Source organism: Rhopalosiphum padi, chromosome 2 (assembly GCF_020882245.1).
Source record: "Rhopalosiphum padi isolate XX-2018 chromosome 2, ASM2088224v1, whole genome shotgun sequence".
In the NCBI taxonomy this organism is placed as follows: domain Eukaryota; kingdom Metazoa; phylum Arthropoda; class Insecta; order Hemiptera; family Aphididae; genus Rhopalosiphum; species Rhopalosiphum padi.
In genome coordinates, this window is record NC_083598.1 from 38,955,507 (window position 1) to 38,974,320 (window position 18,814).

The following is an 18,814-nucleotide window of genomic DNA, read 5'->3' on the forward strand; positions in this document are numbered from 1 at the left end:
ATTCATATTTGGCCTTATCGACGGCTGTGGCTTTTGACAATGGGAACTTGCACATAATACTATGTGGCAGTAATAAAATACATAAGTGTGTGCCGACGGACAGGGTTACGCAACGCAGTTACGATTACGCGAAGGTGACAATGAAACAAATATGTATTATATGTATTATTATTTTATTATAATTCATAAAGAATATTATATACGATAATACGATAATGACGTGTGCACGCAGCAGAAGAGCGAGTGAGAACAACGGCACACAATCATTGCCAGGAGATATTATGTACATACAAATATATATAATATGCAATATGTCTGCGTATTTTGTTCATTGTACACACACACACACGTTCATATAAGCACATTTCGTATTGAAAAACACCTTGACGGCTTATAATATACCAGAGCGCCATGAGCCGAGAACGTGCCGCGGCGGCGGCGGTGCCAATGAACTCGTGTCCTAGAACAGCGTGCCTGTGTGTGTGTGTGTGTGCGAACGCGGACCGCGCGCGCGGCCCGTGAGCGTAATCGCGAAACCTACACGGACCGCGGTGTGTTCGCGACGGCCAACGGGCGGGCATAGGGTTCGGACGCACGGCACCGGGCCGTTCGCAACTAACATCTTGCCCCAGTTTCGGCCGAGTTGAATAACCTAATGGGGTCCCTGTTGTGTTTGCTGACCTCCTTCGGGCGGGCGAGCGAATGATCTCGTGCACGCATGCGCAATAGCGGCGCGCGTATAACGCGTATTAAAACGCGCTCGCGCACGCAGATAATAATATATAATATGTATATATGTATGTATAAATATATATATAGAGAGAGAGAGACGAAACAACGCTCTCCCGAAAACCCACGGCCAAATGCCGCCGCGGTGCGGGAGTCGGTTCACGGGGGAGAGAGAGAGCAACGACCTGACCCAGATCGCGGGACTCGCGGTCACCCCCTGTCGCCCCCGCCCCGCGTGGACGACCCTCGGCGATATGCTTTATTATTATTATGAGTTATTGTTACACAAGACTTAAGCGCACCCCGAACCGGACGACCGCACACGAGACACCCCGTTTGTCCAATTTTTTTTCCTAACTAATATACATACACGACAGAAAGCGTAAATTAAATGAATGCGTATAATAATATGTTATGTGCTTATAATATATACCTGCTAACACTCTGCCCAATAGCAAGTGTTCGCCCGTCGTCTGCGGCGACCGATGCTGTTCGATGACGACGTCCGCGGTGGGTTTGAAATTTATAACAGTCATGGTCTTAGCCTTTGTCCGATTAAAAAACGTTCCCGAAATCGGTGTAGTCTCCGTTAACCCGGGCCGTGGTTCAGACAATGGCGATGTCCATATTATATAAACGCACTGATATTTTTTTTTCGCGCGTTAGACAAGACGGCGCAGAGCTACAACCGCAGCGAAGAGAGACGGACACGCGGGTGTAAAGATCGAAAAGAGCTTACGTCGCGCGTTATTACAACACTGCGGCGTCGACGACGGTACGCAGCTCAAAACACTGTTGCACTGGCGTGCGCGCGTCGTAATCGTTGCGGCGGCGAAATTTAAATGCAACAAACTCGGAATCGCACTCCGCCGTTATACTACGTATTATATCTACAGTTGTAGATAGGTAGCCGGAAAACGGGTTAGAATAACGAAAGTGTATATTGACAATTGTTGTGATACATTAAAAAAAAAATTCAAACGCACTGAAAGAAAACAGAGTCGATATACGATAAGACTGTACTATAAACAACTATGCGTATATTATGTTTTACATAGAATATCGTCTACCGTTGCAAATATAATAAAGTATAATACACGTATCGCGGTCCTGTAGAAAGAACCTATTTGTGTAGCTGTCGAGATGACACTGAAAGTGAAAACCGTACCGGTACACGAGGAGCCAGTCCGTCCGTCGTCGTGTGATCGTCTCTCTCTTTTGTTCACTCTCTCCCTCTCTCTCTCTCTCTCCCCGACCGATCGCTGTTCGCTCTCTCTACTCGCGCGAGAGACGTTACTGTACCCATTGAGGTGGCGGTGGTAGTCGCGGCGGCGACGGTCAAGTGTAATATTGTAGACGCGCAGAGCTCGAAACGAGAAATTTCTCTTATACCTACACACGGCTCTTCGGAATAAAATGCAAAATAATAAAGCCACCGCTCCGCTTTCCCGCGAGAGTTCAATGACGTGGTGCACTTTCACTCTCCCGAGGACCACGTCTTAACGGTTTATAACGGTCACCGTTTATTACTACTATTATTTTTATATTTATTATTATTAGTGTTTTATCCGTTTTTTCGTATTCCGATTCGTTAACAGTCGTTTTACTTTCACCGACTTCCATCGCTCGCGCGCGCCCCCGAGACCCCCATCCCGTCAATGTAACGGGTCAACAATTCGAAAACACACGAGTCCGTTAACCCTATCCTCTCTCTTTCATTATTATAATTTTTTTCTTTTAGAAAAACGAAACGTGACCGATATCAAGATCATCATCATAACGGTCATACATTATACACATTTATTATAATAAATCCGTTACTTGTGCTTTCGAGATATGAATTTTCAAAACAACCGTCAACGGGTTTACCGTCAATTTGTTTGAAGTATATACGTATAGAATTATAATACCAAGTTATTATTGCGAAGAGTATGAAAATAATGGTACGCATAATATAATTAAATAGCATAATACCATAAATAATACAAATAATTTTTTTTATATAAGTTGCAGGGTCGACAGATTATCGATGAATTATGCTCATTTTCTATACATATAATATGATATTGATAACAAAATCAATTTATGAAATAAATAATTTGCCAAATGCGGTCAAATTGTTACATGCATTAAATATAGCTCCACTTCATGTTTAATGATTAAGCAATTTATGATTAAAATATAATAAAATCGTATATTATACTCGAGTAATATACAATTTGTCCTAGACAAATAATTAGAGTATTAGGTACTGTGTTTTAAGATTTATGATGATGGGTTTTACTGATATGAACGTAATTATGACATTGTTTTGTCGAAATGCTTTTGTAAACAATATGCAAAAAAAAAGTACTTGGCATACTAAAATTGATTTCGACGGTAAAGTACTTTGGTGTCATTGACTCTTTAAATGTATACTACAATTTTGTTACAGATAAGCCTATTTTTCAAGTGTCACATTTAAAAAATGGCACAACAACAAAAGTCAATTCACAATTGTGTCATTGCTAAATCGCGAATTAACTGATAAAACGTTTATATACTAATATATACATATTGTGCAATGGCACAATACATTTTTCTAAGAAGTTAACCGAATACACGTTTTGTTCAGCCATAACTATAAAATTATATTCTATGAGTAATTGAGTTTGATACATTTTTTAATCGATGTATAAAAAATGGTTTGTACATTGAACAGTTTATTATATACTTCAGTGTGTGTATATTGTATATATATGTATACATTAATATAGATGTATTAGGTTCCCTTGAACTCTTTGAACGACCGCTATTAGCCACCTGTCGTATACTAATTTCAATTACCAAATAGTCCTATAAGTATAAATTACAGTGTTTCAAAAATATTATATTCCAAGGACACAATTATAACGATACACTATATTACCTATATTTGTATATATTATGAAGTATGAACAAACATGCATTTAGGTAGGCATACATTATAAATTATAATACATATAATATTTGTAAAAATAAATAATAATTCAGTCACAGATGTTTTATACACTTAGACAAATATTATTTTGAAAAGGGTGAAGAGGCATTAAGTCAGGAAATTTTGTAGTTATACATATCATGCATCAATATTATTTAATACCCGTCATTTTGTTTATCCTTTAATCTACAAACTATGTAGAAGTAATAAACATAGAATACCTACAGTATGTCCCAAAAGTCCAGTATTATCCCACTAGTGTCTCTAATGTGAGACCGTGGCACATCAATATATTTAATGGTATACATTTTCTTTTTACGTATCATTTGGCAAGGAAATATTCCTTAAATCGTTTTCTTTAACATTTTTATCAAAATAAATATTCTAAAATCATACAATTTCGAAATTTGAAAAATTGCCTATTTTAAACGGAGCAGAAATATTATGTTCATTCAGATTCAATTTCAAGGCCTTGGCATATCGGCATAGAAAAATCTTAAATAATAAATTAAATGGGACACATTTTATAAGCACATTTAAAGGTAATGGATAATGACTAATGAGTTACGTTCCTTACACTTAACACCGACATTTCAATTTATTGACTTGTTACGGAGATAATTAAATTGATACGAGACGAACGGACTTTTGGGACATATACTATAAAGAACCAAATGCACATAATTACATGTCACGACAATATATGTGTTTAATATGTTTATAATAGTTTATGACGAGATCATGTAATACAAAAATATATTATACATGAGTGTAATTATTGTTGATAATCGTTTACAGGTGTATGGCCTCTAAGTAGGATGTATGAAAAATAAACAGTTGCCAAATATAATTTGAACCATTACAAGCGGATGTTGACTTTCGATACGCAAGTTTATATAACTATACACATAATACGTATACATATATACATTATACACCCAGGCATTGTTATAACAATTTTTTTTCTTTCCATGACATATGTGCTCGCCCGCCGTCGTCCAAGGTAACACGGTTGGTTTTATTGTTATTATATACGTAAATATACGTTTATGCTATGCATATATGTATAATATATACATATATTTATCCAATTGATAAGACCATACAGTGTGCCAAAATGGGTCAAACGCCGCAGTATTACCGGGACGTTGGTCCATAGTACGGCGCGTTATGTGTTAACATTTGTCAAGCCAGTAAAGATAAAATAACAAAATCTGCAGGAAACGTTTCAAACGACAACTAAGCCTACTACTACTACCGAGTGTGAAGTAGAGGAACGGAGAGTTCTGAGAAACGGTAAAACGAATTTGCGCACCTCGACAATGGGAATATAGGCGATCGAGAGCAATGTCCTGTAGATACTCTTGTATATAGAGATAGAGAGAGAGAGACGCAGAGAGAAAAAGCGGTCACTGCCTCCGACGAAAGCGAAATTTCCATTTCGCCGGCCGATCGCGCGCGCCGTCGACCGGAATGACGCGGATGAGATTTCTCCGTTACTTTCGTTTCGAAAACGAAGGTGAAAAAAAATAATTGTACTTAACCGTACAACTGCGGCGGCGACGGCTATCTAACGGTACTCCGGTCGTAGACACTCGTATACGCCGTACATAGAGGTGTATTTAAGTATACGCGGGACGCGGCGGGGGTATATAATAATAATGGAGATCACCGTACGAGAAAACTGGTTAAGTGGTTTTTTCGTCTCGGAAAACAACAACAACAACAACAAAAACAACCGTATAGTCTTTCGAGGAAACCAATAATCGAGTCCAAGCGAGAGAAAATGTAATGCGTATACGGAGCAGTGAAAATAATGAGATAAAAACAACTATATACATCTGACTGGATTCGTCCGTAATAATAATATAACGGTAAATAAGACAACAACAACGACGACGACGACAACGATAGTGATATGATGAATAATCCTCTCGGGAATGACGACAAATCAACCGCTTTCTTGGCGTTTAATTTTTTTTCGAGACGGATGCGTATAGGTCAGTGTACATATATATATATATATATATATATATAGGTAGATAAAACGCAGTGGTGTCACTGCAGGAGATGAAAATGCAGATAATCTCTTTTCGTACGCGAATAATAAATCATAATTTAGTTTTATTTTCTACCAAGGTTTTATTATAATTTTAAACGCACAATTTCCATACGTATAAGCGAACCCGTCATACTTACACGGCTGCGGTATACATATATACCGTGTATATTATAGATACATATTATAATATGCGTAATTTTTGGTAGTCATTGAATTTCGCCCCACTAAAATCGCGGTTCAATGTATCGTGTACGGCGCTGTTTACTCAACACCGACGTCATATTAGCGCATTACGTACACACACGAGTAGTAAGTGACACTATGTGTCATCGTAGGCATTAACATAATGTATATACCTGACTACTCCACAATTCATGTTCGGCGTTTTCGCAAAAAAAAAAAAATTTAAAACAAACCATCATGGCACGTTACATATCCAGACGATAATTTTTACATTTTTAAAATGTATATTAATCTGTGCATAATATATCATACGCATACATGCATGGTGCGTTTTTTTGAATAGATGTTCGACGGGATATTTTAAGCGCGCAAAACACACACATTCCTACATAACCAACGCAACAACACACATGCACACGTGTATTGAAAAAACCGCCAAGGTTTTACTTATATTGAAAGCATTCAAAGGTCATATATTCGTGAAATTATACATCTGTCTCTTTTAAATATAGACACACGGCGTTTTTGCGCCGAACACTGCAATAGACGTGAACTGAATTCGAAACTTTTATGATGTATATATGTTTTAGCGTTTTGCACATTGCGATAAGTAATGGACCACAACACGTATTTCAACAAAATTGTATAAGAGCTATAAGAAATAAAAAGCCAGTCTCAACAGTGTAAATAAGTGTGGTATCCATATTATTGACCTATTTACCTACATAAAAGTTTATGCATCTATCGGAGTAAAATGTTTTGACCTACTATACGAGAACCAAACGACAAACAATATTATATTGTACTATAGCAAATCGATATCACGTCAACTGATTAAGTCTCGACATAATGAATTTAAATTTTATATTATTTATACATTTCGTTGTCCACTATATATACCCAAATGGTTTAGAATCCGTTGACGGTGTGTAATATCCAGCTTTATTAGGCGTTTTTAAAGTTTATCATTTATAACAAATGGTCATCGGAGTATATTATTATGAGTTATTTTGGTTTACGATATTTTTTCAGAACGAGTGTTATACCAGAATAAATTATCGACTGCGTGACGTATAACAATAATAACTTGACAGTTGATTAGTACGCTATTATATTATTATATTACTCGAACGCATACGTGCACAATAATATTTTCAAATTGGTTTCAAACATAATGATCGCCGACGGCCGCGATGGCCGACTATTAAAGAGCATGTACTTAACAATGATTACTATAAAGGTACACAATATATTACATATTTTATTATGTGGACGGGGACGTCAAACAAAGTTGTTCGATTTCCCTTTTCTGATGACGGTCCTTTCGATTTTCTTAAAAAACATATACCGCCCATAACTCCTGACCGACAACAACATAATATATCCATTTACCGATGACCTTCTGGACCGAGACGTCGGCGACCGACAAAGGCCCGACACCGGCCGGCCGGCCGACTGACACACGCGTATACAATGGAAGTATATTATATATTATATTTATATATATGTATACGCGTACGACGACAAGGAGATAATCGTTTTATTTTCAATCAACCCCTTCGTCTTGCGCACAGCACAGTCGGTGTATAATATAATATATACGTGCCGCCGCCGACTTGACCTTGTTATGTGGAGGGCACACGCGTTATACGACGTGTTATATTAGGTTATTACCCGTGCGGTACACACACAAGTATACGCGCGCCGTTTGTACCTTTATTATAACGTATACCTATGTACGCGCGTACACGATATTATATAATATTATCATCATAAGGACGAGAGGATAACGCCGACGCGCGAGAGGGTGAAACACGAAGACCGGTTGTCCTTCACGCGTGATAATTTCGGGTCAATCACATCTGACCCCGTACGGTCTGTGAGAGAGACCCTTAAAAAAAAAAACAATAAAAATATTTGTACACACGCACTCGAGTTCTGTAATAAACCCACTGACGCCGCCGTCACTGCCTGTGTGTATAATATATAATATATATATAATATATACTCGTCCCATTATTACACTTGTTATAGTTTTATATTATATCCGTGTGCGTATACGATAATATATATTGTATATGTATAACGATGACGATATGAGGTATTTTATATTTTTTTTAACGTTTTTACGGCCGCCCCTCCGACGGGTCAAAGACTCGCGCCGCCTCGGTGTATTGACCTATATATATATATATAAAACGTATAGGTATACCGCTGCCGGACACAAAGGCGTTTAATACCGCCGAGGGCCGCGTGTGTGATTTTATATATGTACATGTGTGTGTGTGTGTGTGTGTTGAATGCGATTATGTGCAGACCGTATAACACTGTATAATACGACACAGTGCAGTGTGTTCGTATATAATATGTACGTTACGATACCTACGCGGCGTCAATCTATACTGTTATATATATATAATAAATGGCGGGCATAGGCGATATCCCGCGTGGCGATCGCCGACATAATAATAATTACAATATTATTATTGTTACGCGCATTCAATGGCCGGGTTGTCGACCTCGCCGGCGCTGTGCGTTGCAAAAATCATCGTAAGTGGGACGTAAAAACGCGCACACATACGTAAAAAAACGGCTACGAATTAAAACGTGAGCAAACGCGAATCGCGCGGCGCTATATTGTTTCGTTCGCGCGTTCGAAACGGGAAAAAAATTTAAAAAAAAAAAACATCCGACGGACGACGACGATAATAATAATAATATTATTATTGTTACCGTGTCGCGCGTCGCGTCCGGCAGAGGAGTTTGACGAGCGCCCGGACCGGTGCCGTGTAGGCAACGCAATTCGCACGGGTGTACGCGTGGCCTGCATCATCCGTGCGCCGGCGAATGGGTGCCGTTTTCGCGCCAAACGATCGGAACTCAAACCGTGTTATTTGTATTTTGTACGACGCGGAGCCCACGACCGTGGAAAATCGTCCGTTTGAAAATATAATATGTTTTTCGATTAAAAACGTCCGACAAAAACGATCGCGGCGCTCAATCGTCGACGGTGGTGGCCTCCGACGCCGTCGTCGTCGTACCACTACTCTGTTCGGCGTTTAGTCTCGAGCCGGCGTAGTCACGAATCGACGGCTAGAGCGCGCCACGGCACACGCGTACGGATCCCCGTTCACGAGCTATCGTCAGGAAAACAACACACGCCCCCGCACGCCCACGAACACTCGGTACATTCGTCATTTCGTTCGTTTGCGAATCATAATATTGTCAAGCGTAATACTGCGAAAATCGGATTCGTGCGACGAAACTGTGAGTGCAAATGTCGCTGAATACACCTACTGATTCGAAAGATTTCATTTTCACGATTTGTCGACGAAAAATCGGCGATCAATCCGCCGCGATATTCTGTGTGCGTCATGAACTATTTTATTTTACCGTCCGGACGCGTGGGTGGTCCGAGCAAGCGTTTCGGAAATAATACCGGACAGGAAAAAGGAAGACGACGGCGCGCTCACATCGGATGCGTGTCACGACGATACCACTCGGAAACACGACTACCCCTCGTCCGTTCCCGCGGCGCCGGACTTTTATTACGACCGTCGGGGCGGCGCGTACGTTCCCCCACGGGGCCGATCGGGGCGACTACCCCAAGCACGACTGCGGTCGCGCCCTTGAGAAACGAGTTCAAGGGCTACCCCTAATGTATATGCGCACAACGCCGAACCGTCTGTCTCGGGGCGATGATATTATTATGATATCGTGTCCGCGCCATGCGGGCACAGCGTTCGTATAATGCGTATTCGAATCGTATCGATTTCATGTGTACCCCGTTGTCTTGCAAGGAATACGTTTAAAACCCACTCCGAGGGGAAATAAATTTCTCGACGGTGTTACGTGAATGATAAAAACGTCGTCGCTGCAAAGCGCGTAATAGAGGATCATCGGGGCGAATGAAGCCGGTGGTTCGGGGGTCTCGGAGACGACAAAACTATCGAGTAAACTTTAGTAACCGAGTAAATATAATTATTTTCAGATCTACAGTTTTGAAATGAAAAACCGATAAAAATTACAGGAAAAAAAAATTAACAAATATTAAAAATTTGTTTTACAGTATTTCCGATATAAGTGATTCTGAGCACTACAGACGATAAGAATTGTTATATTTTTTTGGTGGAAAATTCGGCAAGAGAATAATATGACATTACAATGACTCGATCAAAGTAATATCTTACCATACAGAATACCAATGTGTATTTCTCAGTTACACCGTTTGTTCGTATATATAGTGTATATTTATAAAATACTTAAATAATGGACGTAAACCATAATAATCTATAATATGTTAAAATGTTCGTGCCGATAACTGCGGACGAGGGTGTGGGAACTAAGCCACACGTTTTTTAAATCAATATCATGCAGGAGACTTGAATTCCTTCGAAAAATTTCGGCTTCTCGCGCCCATACTCTGAGAATGATACAACAACAACAACAACAATAATGACTTCGTCTTTAGCGCTGCATGCAGACTTGCACCATAACAATATAATATTATGTATAGTATTACGTGGTGGAAAACGCCCACCGCTGCTGCTGCTGCAGCTACGACTTCTACAACTGTTGCCACCACCGGCCGCCGGACGTAGATGACTGCAGCAGTATATTATATATACGGACGGCGTGGTGGCAGCGGCGGCGGTGACGAGCGGTCAACAACCGCGCGCGCGAAACGTGACCGCATAAATTTTTTTTACGCGTACCGCCGCCGCGGCGAGTGGGCGTGCAGGAAACTATATCGCGCGGGGGAGGTGGCGAGAGGGGTTACCGTCGCGGGAAATCCGAGTCCGGACGTCTGAAAACCGTGCGTTTGACGAGCGTTTATAAAATTTTATTTTTACGGCCGGTTTCCCGTAATACACCGCAGCGACAACGCGGCGCGGAAGCCGTTGGAAAACGATATAATATTATATACACGTGTGTGTGTATGCTTTCCCCACATCGTATATATATATATATAACGTATACTCGAGGGCGTGTAGGCCTATAAGACGAAATACGACGAAAACACACGCGCATATATATATATAAACAACAACAATAATAATAACGCTGCATCGGAATGACTGCGAAGGTCTGCGTGCGCGTACACACATAACGCGGGGGAGTGTGTCGGACTTGTGTGTGCGTATAATATACGCGGCAGGCTGGGGCGTTGCTATGGACACGAGACGGTTGTTTACTGCGCGGCGACGACGGGGGACCTATACCGGTGCAGACGAAAACCGCCGTATAAGCTTTATACTTAGCCGGTTGCATCGCTTCCGACGACGACGGCTCGGCGTGGCGCGCGCTTTTTATATACGCACGCACGCACCCACGCCGCTCGCACACCCCTTTTCTCGTCTCGCTATTTCTCTGCCCCTATTTTTATTTTATCCCTCATATCGCTCTCTCTCTCTCTCTCTCCCACTCTGTCTCTGTCTCTGTCTCACTCTCTGCAGGACTCTTGTCCTCCCTAAACGCGCGCACTGAACTTATTTTTAAGGGTTCCCAGACGCGCGTCGTTATACTTATATAGATATATACATATATATACACACACCGAAACACCCATAGCACGAGGACGCACCCCAAGCGTAAACTACGCGTCGTATATAAGGAGCAATCGATACGTCGCCGGTGCGAAGACTGCATTTACGACGACGCCGACATGGCGGGACAGGATTACTAAATAATACTACGAAACCATTTTATTATACCGCTGCTACGACTACTACCACACTACCACACTACTATTATACCACAAGTGATTCTTTGTAGACAAAAATTATTCAAGTCTGATGAGCACGTGTTTCGAACGAACATTATTATAATACAATATATATATATATATAATGCTTAACATAATACATATTATATACGGTGTGCGACGCGAATTATTAATCCCGAAATCGCAACGAGGCCTTATGACAATAATAATAATATGGTATATTATGCTTAATATACAGATATAATACGAGACGGATACATATCGATTATAATATTGCCGTGCCGCAGTGGGACCACAGCAGTCGTGTGATTCGTCCAAGGATGTATACACGAACAGTAAACACGAATTATTATGTAAACCGGGGTGTGTCATCTCGGCGTGTCTACGACCGTGTCTCGGATACGGGGTGTACCTACTCGAGCGTTGACTCGCACGCCGCAGCAGCGCCGAACCGTGTCAGCCGAGAACACCGAAAACATAGGTATATAAAACGTATATATAATGAAATACTACACAAAGACCGTTTATCTATGTATAATAATATTATATTCGTTTACCAAGGTTGCGTAGGTTTTTTTCAAAATATAATTCTCATAATCGAATAATATATAATACCTACTCTGCACGGCGAGTAAATAATATCAAGTGCCCCTTCTCCAGATCTATTCCACATTAGATTGCCAATGATGGCGTTCAATTGATTTGGCCGTGAATATTACGTTGCGGTTTCAAAGTCACTTATTGATGCCGACGTGTATACGCGATACAATATGTACGAGGCTAGACTCTCGCAAGGCGTTCGCCGTTCTATCGACCGAATAATAAATAATATAAACCTACATGGCTATATATTAATGTACGTATATATATATTACGTATATACTGCGAAGAACGGCGCGGATTATCGATTTATTTCCACCCTCGGTAAAAGGCCTAAAATCCAAACTCTTTACGCTCTAAGAATGCGATAGACACACAAACTCACACGTATATATACAATACGTCTGTGCTTGGCAAAATATATAGGTTGCAGGAGGCAAAATGCAAATAATTCGGACGGATACGCGACGTTAAACATGCACGAGGCTTGTTTTTGGAGACATGTGCGAAATATTCTGACGAGTACAAAGATATAATATATAGACCACGGTGTGGAAGATAAAAGAAAATATAATGTAGGCGCGCGCGAGTGTGTGTGTGTGTGTTTGTGAGTATTATTGTTGTTGCCGACGTATTGCACAACAGCTGCCGGATGGAGAAATAAATAACAATTGGGACGTTCCCGACACCACCGTCACCGTCTACAACCCTATCGCGGATTTTTACCCTTTCTCGCCATTATCGTCTGCGGTGCAAAAGAAAAATTCCATATAACATGTGTTCTACGCGACCTTCCTTTTTCAGGTATAGAGAATAATATAATATAATTATTATTGTTGATTGTTCGTTCTAGTCTTTCATATAATAATAAAAAAAAAATCGTACTACCAATATTGCGTTCACCTTCCGCAGCCGCCGCTGCAGACGTCGTCATCATCGCCGTCATCGTCATCGGAGAGGTCGACCTTCTGTCGGGGCAACAATACCGGCGTGAGATGACCGTGAAACTATATACGATACTTACCTGTTTAGGTGCTCGCCCGGGAAAGAGGTTAATAAAAAAAAAAAAAAAAACCAAAGCCATATATTATATTTATATGTGTAACAGCCTTGGACCCGAAATCTCCCCAGACGTTTCCCTTTCTTGGACCCTTAACGAAGGTCACTGACCATTTTTTTTTCTCTTGAAAAATTTCAATGTCGACCCCCGTGGTTTTATGACCGCGGAAAGTGTTTTCGTTTTCTATATGCCCACCATTATTATACTTAAACATTTTATTATTATTATTATTATTATTATATACACGCAATAATACGTCTGTCGTCACAGTGATGTATGTAGGTACCGGCTGCGACGCAACGACCGTGTGCGTACAAATATGAAATAATATTGTAAAGAAGAGTCGCTTCCCGAATAAGAGACAGAGGGAAAAAAGTGAAACCTCGCGGAGACGCCCTTCGGACAAAAACGCACCCGCGGGGTGTTTATAAACGGGCGCGCGCGCGCACATACACACGAACGCAACCCTATTTTTGGAGGTCGAAAGGGTTGCGGGTGTACATACTTACGTATATAATAAATGCAATGTATAATATATATAATATATATATATATATGCACACAAGTACAAATACTATATCGTTTCGCACCTGATGTTTTTTTGCGCGCGTTCCCCCTCTACCAGCAGATGGAAAATCGGGTGTATAACGCAACGAGCGAATATATAATGTAACATATTACTATTATTATTATACATAATATTATATTATTCACTATAACATAATATACACCATTGTGCCTGCAGTAGCAGCGTCGGCACACCTGAACGAAACATTATATTATATAGAGTGTGTATAGAGAATGAAAGAGAGAAAAAACATCCCTCGCCATTTGGACTGTGGGGGCGGGTGACGTAACCACCCGGCCGCCCGCATTAATATGTGTACCGTGTGACTACCGTCGTGGCCAAGTTCGGCGGCGCACGCAACGCGCAAACATTGACCTTATATTATATTATTATTATACCGCAGCCGTCGCCGCCTGCACTGCTGCAGCCGGCGGCGGATGGTTCACTGTCCTTCGTAGATCATTGGACTTCCCTCTCCACGTGCTTATATACCTACTGTAATAATATTTTTACCCTTGCCTATCACACACACACATACACACACAAACATACACACTTATAATATAATATATACATTATACAACCTAACCAACTCCGATCCACGCGAATGACGTACCTGACGTAGCATTGCACGATAAACATAGTGTTTTTATGTATTTAGTACGACGCAAAAAACATTCCTGTTGCGCCGGGGTTAAGTGTATCCAGAACGAACGTATTGTTTGTGTTTTTATTTTTTTTTATTTTTTGTGGCAACGACCAACTCGTTATTAACGCCGGAAACTATGGGTTGAGACCGATTGCGATTCGTCAGGGTTTTACTATATATTTATACATCTATTATTTATATATAATATATTATGCAATGTTGTGATGTACCTATACGTATCAATGATCTGTTCGAGTCTGACTATAATAATTAAACATGATTTCCAGTACGTTTTCTATATTTATTCAAGCACCCGGGAAAAATAAAAATAAAATCGATCATCGTCTTTTCCTGTTCCGCAAATGGCAAGATACCACGCCGCCGAAATTCCACCATACACATATTGGTATATAGATAGTGCGCGTATGTTTTATCTCGTGTCAATATTAAGGTCGAACAAATTAAATCATATTATCTCCGAGAAACAACGTAGCTCACTATGTAATATAGTACACCGAGTATACACAACATTGAATAATATGAACTGTAAGACTAAAGATTATGGATAAGTTTACACATGTTACATATTTTCTGATAGCAACAATATTTGAAATTTAAACCAGATTAAATATTAATCAGACAAGTTATTATTGTAAACACGTACCTATGACTATCGTTTTTTCCAGATGTTATAAATTCGACGATTAAATTAACATTTTTAGAAATAAATTTATAATAATAATAATTATATATTATAGATGACACACTTCAATACGCTGTAGTAAACATACATTATAGGCTAAAATTAATATTGGCTATTTTAAATGACTGTAGCAAGCAATATCAATAAATATATTTAAACCAAATTGATACGGCTTCTCGTACATGAGGAAAACGGCCCCAGGCCAAACGCGCGATTATATATATATATTATTATTATAATATACAAAACGAATATCGAAGAAGCTACTGAAGTGAAAGTGGTACTGGCATATTATGTGGGCGCACGCGGCTCTTTTAGAATTTAGGATCCTTTCATTTTTATTTTTGAAAATGTATTTTAATTTTTTTTCTTATAGTACGAGGTCACCCATTTACTTTCTCGACAAAATAATTCTCATAGTACATAAAATTCTAACTACTTAGACGTCCTATACTATACATTACATTTATTCATAACTTTATAACTCAAAAATGTATAGATTATTTATTATATGTTATAATAAATTATAATTTCCATAGACGCTGCCATCGCCATCACACTATTATGTATGGTGTAAAGTTGTAAAACTTTATTTAACAAGACAAATATTGATAATTATATACTAAACATTAGATAACTCGTAATTTCGTATTCATGAGTAGGAAATATCATTGAATATGGATTTTTTCAATACTAAATTAATAATATATAATAATATATATAGGTATTGTATAATAACCCCGAACTGTAGTTATCAATGCTGGACCATGATGGTTGCAATGAATAGATGCAATGTTTTAGTTACACCGTAAACGTCAATTAAATATTTTAGGGGTCTTCCAGTACCAGAAAAATTTTAATCCTCAGTCATATAATTAGGTACGTTGTAAGGTCAGAGATGTTACTAGCAATGAAATGAAATAATCAAATTCGTGAGAAGTGAATTTTTATGAATATTAAACGAAATTAAAAAATGCGATTTCCAAATCAAAAAATTAAGAGACAGTGTGATGGAGAAAAAAATTACCGTCATAACAATAACAAACGGAAAGTTAATAATAATCACAGTAAACCGAGGAGTGGCAATATTCTCACGACGTTGCGAATAATTACGCCGCCACCGCCGCCGCGCGATGTGCGGTGGTTCCCCCCCACAAACCACGGTTAAGGTCGCGACGAACGTGTGCAATTTTTGCCGGTCTAGACGCGATCGCGACACTTTTCATCAGCGGATTTCAAAACACACGCCGTCGTTGTTATTATAATTACAAAAACATAACATTATTTTATCTGTTACACACGTGGCCCCCGTCGTTAATAAAAAACAAATATGAATTCGATATAGATTTTTGGGAATATCGAACACGTTTTTTCGGTGAGACGGAAATGAGTGACACGGTTACGAGTGATATAATAGTACTATTAAGTAGGCACGTGTATTTGTCCGGGTTCTAATAAATTAAATATTAATACTACATCAGTAATCATAAAAATATCGATATTATATAGGTATATTGGTATATATATATAGTGCGAATCTACAATCGCGCGCGACCTCGATGACGCTATTTACCGATAAAATATAGAGAAAAAAAATGTAAACTACATGAACAGTAGTTGTCGAAGTTCAAGTTTAAATTAACGTATGGCCCTGACGAAATAAAACGTAATCGCACTTGAAACAACGTTGGTAATGACTAATGACTAATGAGCAATAACGTAACAATTATCGTAAAGCGGACCAGAATAAAATGGTTTACTAAAACGTTTTCGATTTACGACGTATCTACGCGTTTCAACAAACGATTAAAACGCGCTCGAAAAGAAAAATTCATAATAGTTATTAAATTATATGACTGAAATCGAGGAAAACACCCGGTGGAGAAAAAAAGCACGAGCGTTCGGACCAGAGAAGGTACGATCATAATAACACGGTTTGACGATATCTTGGGAGTTTTTTCGGCGCGCGTGAAAACGAAAGCAAAACCTTCACCTGTCCACCGAAAACCATCGTTTCCCTTTCGGATCTTTCACCAGCACGGCGCCACTTTCACTCTAAATACCTATCCACGACAGGACGACGACCGCGGTATAACCATAACATGAAACAATTTCGAACCGCACGTGCCTGTACATGGGGGGTGGGCGGGTATTGCACCGAAATGCATTTCACACGTCATGCACATTATATGCTCGGATGAAGATCAACACGCGCGTATCGCGTAAGATCGCTGTACCAAATTTTAATTTATGGGTAATAATAATAAGCGTGATAACAATATAAACGACGGTATTTACCTAAGTCCGGTATGGAGCTGGTCGGTTCCTCGGAGAGCATCGGAGGGCTTCGGCTGTACTCCGTCTTGATCGTCAGGGTGGCTGCCGACGGGACCGGCTTGCACCGGGGACCCGGGGCGGCGGGTGGGCGCATCGTGGCCGCTGAAGACGACGGCGGAGCCGGTGGCAGAGAACACCGTTGCTGCTGTTGCTGCTGCTGCTGCTGCTGCTGTTGCTGTTGCTGTTGCTGCTGTTGCTGCTGCTGCTGATGCTGTTGTTGTTGCAGTTGCAACTGAAGATGATGATGCTGCGCGGGCGGAGACGGTACTCCGCCGCTACCGGTCGAAGACGACACGACGCCCGGCGATTGTGGTACGCGAAAGTCACCACCGTGTTGCTGCTGTTGCGACGGTTGCTGCTGCTGTTGCTGCTGTTGCTGCTGCTGTTGGTGTCTTTCGGCGCTGTACACGTGCATCAGTACGCCCGAGCTAGTGACCACTTGAGACAATTGCATTTTCGGCGGTACCCACGGCGGGGAGGGCCAAGACGAGCGTGAGAAAAAAAAAAAGAGACCGCAAAAAATTCGAACGAACAAAAAACGGAACGCAAATCGAAAAACCCAAACTCGCACGACGATGTGATATAATATTTATATTATTATCAGAGTACGGAAAGATTATTGTCACTATAATCGTATGATGATTGTATCATCGCGAATCGCACTGCACGACGCACTAGTGGACGGTGTTCGACGGACGACGGCATACGTGTACGTACTCGCTGCGGTGGACGTCGGCGGAGAACAGACGGACGGACGGACGATATGTGCTGATGGGCGAAATATACCCGAAAACGGCGATATATATAAAAAAAAAAAAAAATAATAATCGAAAATCGAAAACGAAAAACGAAAACAACACACTTCGCGCGCGCACACTGCACCGTGTGTACTCTCGTACAGTCGTCGTAAGTAGATTTGTCGTCGGAACGCACGCGGCGTGCTGCTACCGCTGGCGGACCGGGAATGAAAGTGAGCGCATGTTGCGGCGGTGGTGTCTCCCCGGTGTGCGCGGCGGCGGCGCGCTCTCGCTACGCGGCGTGCGTGCGTGTGTGCGTGCGCGTCGGTGTGCGTGCGTGCGCGCCGGTGTGCGTGCGTGCGAGCCGTTCGCGCGCGCGCGCGTTTGTGTGTGTGTGTGTGTGTGGCCGCCTCGTGTTGGTTAGTAGGCCCCGCAGACGGTTGCCATTCTAAGTGTGCGTGTGTGTTTGTGTGCGCGCGCGCCGTACTAGACCCCGACCCGC

General features: G+C 40.7%; 1 protein-coding gene across 1 annotated transcript in view; it reads right to left on the reverse strand.

Annotated features, from left to right (window-relative positions):
- LOC132921086 (ecdysone-inducible protein E75) overlaps nt 1–18,548 on the reverse strand; it is a 38,629-nt gene extending 20,081 nt beyond the window's left edge. Inside the window, 1 exon segment of the mRNA XM_060983921.1 lies at nt 17,537–18,548. Within this exon segment, the coding sequence (XP_060839904.1) occupies nt 17,537–18,029 (493 nt within the window). The 5' untranslated portion in view covers nt 18,030–18,548.
- Nucleotides 18,549–18,814: the final 266 nt, after the last annotated feature.